General features: G+C 42.5%; 1 protein-coding gene across 1 annotated transcript; it reads left to right on the forward strand.

Annotated features, from left to right (window-relative positions):
- Positions 1-2373: 2373 nt before the first annotated feature.
- LOC115253173 (uncharacterized) lies at positions 2374-7295 on the forward strand. Its single transcript, XM_029850189.1, has 2 exons — positions 2374-3824; positions 7253-7295. The coding sequence occupies exon 1, from the start codon at positions 2509-2511 to the stop codon at positions 3310-3312; it is 804 nt and encodes a 267-aa protein (XP_029706049.1). The 5' UTR covers positions 2374-2508; the 3' UTR covers positions 3313-3824; positions 7253-7295.
- The last annotated feature ends 634 nt before the right edge of the window (positions 7296-7929 follow it).

The following is a 7929-nucleotide window of genomic DNA, read 5'->3' on the forward strand; positions in this document are numbered from 1 at the left end:
TTTAGTATTTTGCAGATTCGTGTCTGTATATAAACCAGATCCTCCTGTAATAAAGAACTAAAGGCTGACTGTTGTCACGTGACCTGTATCCGTCTGTCCCATGATGGAACCTGCCTGGAACATCTGGTCCACAGAAAAAGCAAAACAGCTCACAGAACTGGCCCAGTTTAGACCCAAAAATGACAATAAATAATGAAAATGTGTGACACAGTAGAAAAATGGACGAACTTTCTATTGGTCATTGACAGTTTCACTCATCGTCATCAGAATGCATCAAAAATATTTAAACCAACAAACTACACACAGAACCGCAAAGTTTAGAGCTTAAAGGGAGCGACAGGTGAAGATTTAAAGCTCAACGCAGCTGAAGAAGTTCCAAAAAGGAGAAATATCATGTGGTGCTTTACCGCCACCGGGTGGACACGCGTGGAACTGCAGACAATGTTTAAACGCGCTCCGACACATTCTGACCTCTGGTGCTCCTCCTGGACTCCAGGGCTGCAGAAATATGCTGCTTTTACAAGTCTTTCAAAATCTGTGAAGCATCATAAATCTTATTTAGTTAACTAGGTTGAATAATGGTGGAGAATGGTGTCCGAAAAGCGTCTTTATTTTAAAGTGAACAAGAACAGTTCGGTCCGCGTTCACAGAGAGGCGGAGAGACCTCGAGAGAGTCCAAAACAAGTCCGCGAGGAAACTAATAGTCAAGCCACAGAAGTCAGGGTTTGGCGATGAGGCCGAAAACACTCCGCCGCTGGCAGACGGGAGTTCTGTCCTTAAATCTAACGGGAGATTGAAGAGAGACCGCAGGTGCGTGTGTCTGCGGGGCCAGCTGTGGCTGATGAGCGGCTCCTCCACGCCCCCTGCAGGTAGACACCAGCAACAACGGTCCCAGAAACTGGGAACTAAGGATGTGCGATACCACACTTTTGGGATTCGATACGATACCGATACCTTTTCTTGTATTTTCATCGATATCGATACCAATACCGTTCATTTCTTACTGGCAATTTTTGTCAGTCAAAATATTATTACATTTAAGACAAATCACATGACAAATACAGACCATTTATATCCATCCATCCATCCATTCTCTACCGCTTATCCGGGGTCGGGTCGCGGGGGCAGCAGCCAAAGGAGAGAAGCCCAGACTTCCCTCTCCCCAGCTATTATGGTCAATTGATTACTAGGATTTCCTTATCCTTTAAACCTGCATAAGACAGTTGTTCCATGAGAAAATTAATTAGAACAATGTCTGACACCATCACACCTTTAGTGCACTTGAGGTATGTCATCACACTTTACTGAAGTCTCAGATTGCTGTTCAGAAAAAGTATCATATTCACATTTTCTGCTTTAAGACGATTGCGTCTCTGGGTGATTATTTCCTCCGGCTCTGCCTTATGCTGACTGTGTCGGCTCGGCGGGCGATGTTGCACGTTGATGCTCATTCGCTATCTCCTGTCACGTGACATGGGCCAGCTCAATACGCCGCCAGGTATAGGTGTGTCCCGGCACATATTAATTTAAGTAATTAATCTAAAACGGCGGAAAGTGATGCATACACCCCCAATTTTTTTTAGTTAGTATCAATATTTATAAAAGAAAATCGATACCAAATGAGTAGCTATCGATATATCGATACCACGGGATCGATCCGCCCATCCTTACTGGGAACCCAACAAACGAGTTGACAAGTACAGTATTCCTTTCAGACTAAGCAGGGAGACTGAAGACCGACAAGGTGAGTAAACGAAGAGCATTATGGAAAAGAATTGACATTTGTGTTTGGAGATAAAATCAAGATTTGAATCAACTAGACGTTATATTTAGTTTTAGCACAAAACATCATTATACATTATAAATGAATCGGTCTTATTTAACTTTCTTATAGTCTGGCTTTAGTTATAGTTGAATAGTCTTTCTAAGTGAAGTTTAGTTTATGTTTCTGCTCTTTGCTACTGATCCTAAAAGAACTTTAAACCCTCCCAGAATGCTTTAATGGTAGTAATATATACGACATAAAGCTGTTGATTAGGTTTTAAAGGTGAAAGTGAAAGTATTCTCTTCAGACGAAGCAGGAAGATAATAAATCCACACAGGATCACAGGACACCAACAGGATGTTTGGTTAATGTTGCAGGTTTTCTCACAGTGGTTTATTGTTCTATGTTGTGGAACCACTGTGAAAGAAATGCAGGAGTGGGTGTCATTTCTTTCATCTATTTTAAATAGAGCAGTGATCTTGGAGAACTTGGATTATAGAAATAATTGAAGAGGGGAACAAATGAGGGAAGTTAAAAAGTCCTGACTAGTATGTTTATGTAGCACCAAATAATTTATTGGCTGAGCTGAAGACAGTCCTTTCACCATGTTGGCCTGTGGAAAACCAGTGTTGTCGGGCCGATGGACCAGTGTTAAACTGTTGCAGAATGTCTGCTACTGTTCTTGAACGTGCCCTCATGCTGACACCAGTGCACCAGGTGAAGCAAATCATAATAAATGACTGATGGCTTTCCTTTGTGCCAGTTTCTCCCAGTCAAAAAAAGACCACAATTGTGTCGTCTCTTACTATGTTTACCCGGTTATCCAGCTCTTTATGATGGGTGTGCCAACAGGTTATGGGCCCAGGAAAGAGATTGGAAGCCGATGGAATCGTTTATGTTTTAATGGAGACGAGAAAAATTATGAGTTATGGGAAACTAAGTTCCTTGGCCAGCTACGTTTGCTCGGGCTCAAGAAAACCATCCTCCATGAGCCAGATGAGGGTGTGGATGGTGCAGAAGAAGATGCCGAGAAAAACGAAGAAGCGTATGCTGAGTTAATCCAGCTGTTGGACGACAAGAGTTTGTCTCTTGTGATGAGGGATGCGGCTGATGATGGTAGGAGAGCGCTCCAGATACTGAGGGACCACTACGATGGAAAGGGGAAGCCCCGTGTGATTAATCTGTATGCTGAACTTACATCCCTCCAAAAGGCTGTCAATGAGAGCGTTACAGATTATATCATACGGGCAGAGACTGCAATTACCGCACTGAGGAATGCGGGAGAGACTTTAAGTGATGATTTGCTGATCACAATGATATTAAAGGGCTTGCCAGATGTTTTTCAGCCATTTACCATTCATGTGGCCCAGAGTGATGAGAAATTGACCTTCGCTGAGTTCAAGACAAAGTTGCGGAGCTATGAGAGCACCGAAAAGTTCAGGACTGCGTCCACAGATGAGGACAGCGTCATGAGAGTGAGGGGAAGATCTGGCGGGGACGTGAGACTGACCTGCTACAGCTGTGGCCAGAGGGCCATAAAGCAATAGAGTGTCCTGCTGCGGGCCAGCGCAGAGTACAGAGACAATGGTGCAGTTTTTGTAAGAGCTCCACGCACAAAGAGGTGAACTGCAGGCGGAGGAGGAGAGACAAGGTCAAGCAGGCGGTGGATGAGGACGACCACACGTTTGCATTCAAGGTGGGCCAGGTGGATGGAGATCCTGTCAGCAGACCACAGAAGAGAGGGCTTATGGTCGACACGGGGGCCACATCCCACATCATGACAGACATCACAAAGTTCAAGGACTTTCAAGGAATTTCAAGCCTCAAAAGCACATCCTGGAGTTGGCGGACGGTGTGAGGACCAGCGGAGTCGCACTGAAGAGGGGTGCGGCCAAGGTTCGTCTGATCGACAGGAGAGGATGCACAGTGGACACGATGTTGATGGGGGCATTATATGTCCCATCATATCCCCAGGACATTTTTTCTGTCAAGGCAGCAACTGCCAGAGGAGCGACTGTCATCTTCAAGGAGGGACAGAACGAGCTCATCCATAAAGACGGTATGACATTTGGGATTCAAGTGTATGATGGGCTGTATTATTTAAACACTGCTGAGCCTATAGATGAAAGTAATGATGAAGATGGATGTCATGGATGCTATGATTTGCAAACATGGCATGAAATTTTGGGACACTAATTATGAAGATGTGTTGAAGTTGGAAAGTGTCACAGAAGGGATGAAAATTAAAGGTAAATCTGATAAGTCGAACCTGAAATGTGAGGTCTGTATGCAAGGGAAATATGCTCAGAGCAGGAACAGAGAACCAGATGAGAGAGCAACCACACCACTTGCACTTGTACATACAGATTCGGCTGGCCCTATAGAACCAGCAGCAAAAGATGGGTTCAGGTACTCTTTGGCATTCACTGATGACTATTCAGGTGCAATTTTTGTATATTTTTTGAAAGCCAAGAGTGACACAGTCAGAGCTACAGAAATGTTTATTGCTGATGTTGCACCTTATGGGAAAATCAAGTGTATTAGATCTGATAATGGCACTGAGTTTACATCAAAAGAGTTTCAGTCACTAATCAGTAAAAATGCCATTAGACATGAAAACTCAGCCCCTTATTCCCCCCATCAAAATGGGACAGCTGAGAGAAACTGGAGAACACTGTTTGAAATGGCAAGATGTATGTTGATTGAGAGTAACCTGCCAAAAGAACTCTGGACATATGCAGTTCAGACTGCTGCAGCTGTCCGCAATAGATGTTACAACAAGCGGACAGGACAGACTCCATACTACATGCTGACTGGGAAAGTGCCTGATCTGTCAAGAATGAAATGTTTTGGGTCAGTATGTTATGCATACAAATATAACAAAAGGAAGCTTGACTCACAATCTGAAAGGGGGATTTTTGTTGGTTACGACAAGAATAGTCCGGCATATCTAATCTTCTACCCTGAAACAGGGAGAGTACTCAAAAACAGGTTGGTAAAGTTTATCAGCAAATGTGTGAATGAGTGTCGGACTCAGACAGACCAGGAGACTGAATACATCCTGCATAGCGCGAGGGGTGAAACCACTTTTCCAAAAAATGATGTAGTGACACCAATCACACAGGAAATTAAAGCTGAGATTTGTGACACAGACACCACTACAGGTGAGGGTGAGAGTGTTAAAAATGCCCGATATCCAAAGAGGGAGAGGAGACCACCTAAGTGCTATAATGATTATGAATGCAAGATAAAATGTGATGATGATGATGATGGTCAAGGGTTAACTGTTGACTATTGTTACCAGGTTATGTCAGATGCACCTCAAACTTTGCAGGAAGCCATGAGCTCACCAAAATCAAATTTGTGGGTTAAAGCTATGAAAAATGAAATGGACTCTCTGTAAGAAAATGAGACATTTACACTAACCACATTGCCAGAAGGTAAACATGCAGTGGGGGGAAGATGGGTTTACACTGTAAAAGAAAATCCGGATGAGACAAAAACATACAAAGCCAGGTATGTAGCAAAGGGTTATAGTCAAGTTGCAGGGATTGATTATAATGAAAGCTTTTCTCCAACTGCTAGTATGACATCTGTGCGCAGTCTGATGCAGCTCGCAGTGCAGCATGGCTTAGAATTGCACCAGATGGATGTTAAAACTGCATACCTGCATGCTCCTATTGATTGGGAAGTGTACATGGAGCAGCCTGATGGGTTTGAAGTTAAGTCAGAGATGGATGAGAAACTAGTCTGTAAACTTAATAGATCATTGTATGGTCTGAAGCAGTCGGGACGAAATTGGAACAAAATGCTTCACGATTTTCTTTGTGAAAATGGTTACAGTCAAAACCCGGCTGACCATTGTGTTTATAGTAGACAGACTGCAAATGAGAGGGTTATATTGTTAATCTGGGTTGATGACCTTATCGTTGCTGCTAATGACAATCAAACTGTGAAAAATGTAAAAGAAATGTTGCAAAATTTAGAATGAAAGATCTTGGTGAACTCAAACATTTCTTGGGTATTGATTTTGTGCAAAGAGGAGGTGAAATAAAGATGAGTCAAAAAAGGTACATTACAAAGATTTTGGAGAGGTTTGAAATGATCAACTGTAAACCTAGATTTACTCCATGTGAAAACAAACTGAAATATCGTGAGGTTGTTGGCAGTTTGCTTTGTCATGATATGTACAAGACCAGATCTAAGTTGGATTGTAAGCAAACTGTCACAATACCTGTCTGAACCAAAAGAACCACATTGGGTAACAGCAAAACATGTGTTGAGATATTTGAAGGGAACTGTAAATCAGGAATTGTGTTTCAAAAGAAGTGATGTAAATCTTAAACTTGTGGCATATAGTGATGCAGATTGGGCAGAAGACCAGAATGACAGGAAAAGTACAACTGGGTACTGTTTTAGTTTGTCTGAGACCGGGCCTGTTATTTCCTGGAAGTCAAGGAAACAGCCCACAGTTGCTTTATCCACATGTGAGGCAGAGTACATGGCCCTGGCAGCAACAACTCAGGAAAGCATGTATCTCGTACAGCTGTGAAATGGAATGGACTGTGACAGTGAATATGCACCAGGGACAGTTTTTGAGGACAATCAGGGTGCTATTGCTTTGTCGAAAAATCCGGTATTGTGTCAGAGATGTAAACATGTGGACATCAAATATCATTTTGTTCGGTCTGCTCTCAGTGATGGGAAAATCTGCATTGAATATTGCCCAACTGTTGACATGGTGGCAAATGTATTAACTAAACCTGTAACAAGAGTCAGGAAGGATAAGTTTGTGTTTTTTATGTTTGGGAGGAAGTGAAATGTATGTCATGTTACTGTAGATCTTGCTGTCAGTATCAGATCAAGTGGGGGTGTTAAACTGTTGCAGAATGTCTGCTTCTGTTCTTGAACGTGCCCTCATGCTGACACCAGTGCACCAGGTGAAGCAAATCATAATAAATGACTGATGGCTTTCCTTTGTGCCAGTTTCTCCCCAGTCAAAAAAAGACCACAATTGTCTCATCTCTTACTATGTGTACCCGGTTATCCAGCTCTTTATGATGGCTGCGCCAACAACCAGCGTCCCCGTCGTTGCCGGACCACCGTTGGTTTTTTGGGATCAAAGTGGGGGCGTTTCCTGTATCCGGTTCTCCTCACGGATCCATGACTACAACATGTTGCTGCAAGTGCAGAGATGTTTGCTTCTGGAAAGAACCTTAGAGCACATTCAGTGCTACAGGATGAGGGGCTGGAAAAGGTGCCAGTTCTTTTCTCACTGCAGGGAACAGTTAAAAAAAGCAGCTTAAACTCTGAAAACGTGAAAATTATACAGATACATCATTGATTTATTGATTCAGTTGTTAGCCAGAATGTATTAGAAATGTTCCTGTTTGATAAAAATGCAGTGAATTGGGATTATTTAACTACAACCTCTACAGATTATTTACCTTCATCACAGTCTCATCACTATTTCTGATGTTTCCTCAGGATGGACGAGGACAGAGCAGAGTCCACAGTGCCCAGCTGTGTGTCCCTGAAGAGTGACCACTCCAAACATGGACTAATAGACTTCAGAAGTTCAGACAAAATGTAAGAAAACTAAAGCGTGATGATGTGTTTGTGTGCCAGCTGTTAGTCACATTAACAGCAGCAGGTTGTGAGTTTATTTTTGGAGATGTTTAACACTTAAACCTCAGACAGTCATATAGTTACATACTTGATGTGAATATTGTTGATTAGAAACAAGGATCATGTTTAAAACTGAAAGATGAATTCAGACATAAATGCTGGAACAATATTGAGTCTTGATCAGGTTCTTTCATCCTATAAATCAAAGGACTAATAGAGATGTGTTTCATAGTGAGAGGGGGGAGCACATCCTATCAAACTGGGACCAGTCAGCTCCACCAGGAGAGTCCTCTTGTTCACGATCTGGAAGCAGATCTGGAGATGCTGAAATGAAGCCCAAACAAAGTAAAATTCTTCAATATAAAATTGAACTTGTGATGTCATGAATTTGTAGTTGTGTTGATGATTTATGATAGATGGAAATCATTGGTTTACTTATTTTCAGGAGGTGATCTGCAGGAGGTGATAGAAGGTCATAAGATCAGTCTGAAGAGAAGATGTAAACATGTGACTGAAGGAACTCATGAAGCAGGAAG

This window comes from Takifugu rubripes, chromosome 17 (genome assembly GCF_901000725.2).
Source record: "Takifugu rubripes chromosome 17, fTakRub1.2, whole genome shotgun sequence".
Taxonomy (NCBI): domain Eukaryota; kingdom Metazoa; phylum Chordata; class Actinopteri; order Tetraodontiformes; family Tetraodontidae; genus Takifugu; species Takifugu rubripes.

Coding starts and splice junctions, on each gene's coding strand:
- LOC115253173 (XM_029850189.1), top strand. CDS start 2,509: ATGGCTTTCCTTTGTGCCAGTTTCTCCCAGTCAAAAAAAGACCACAAT.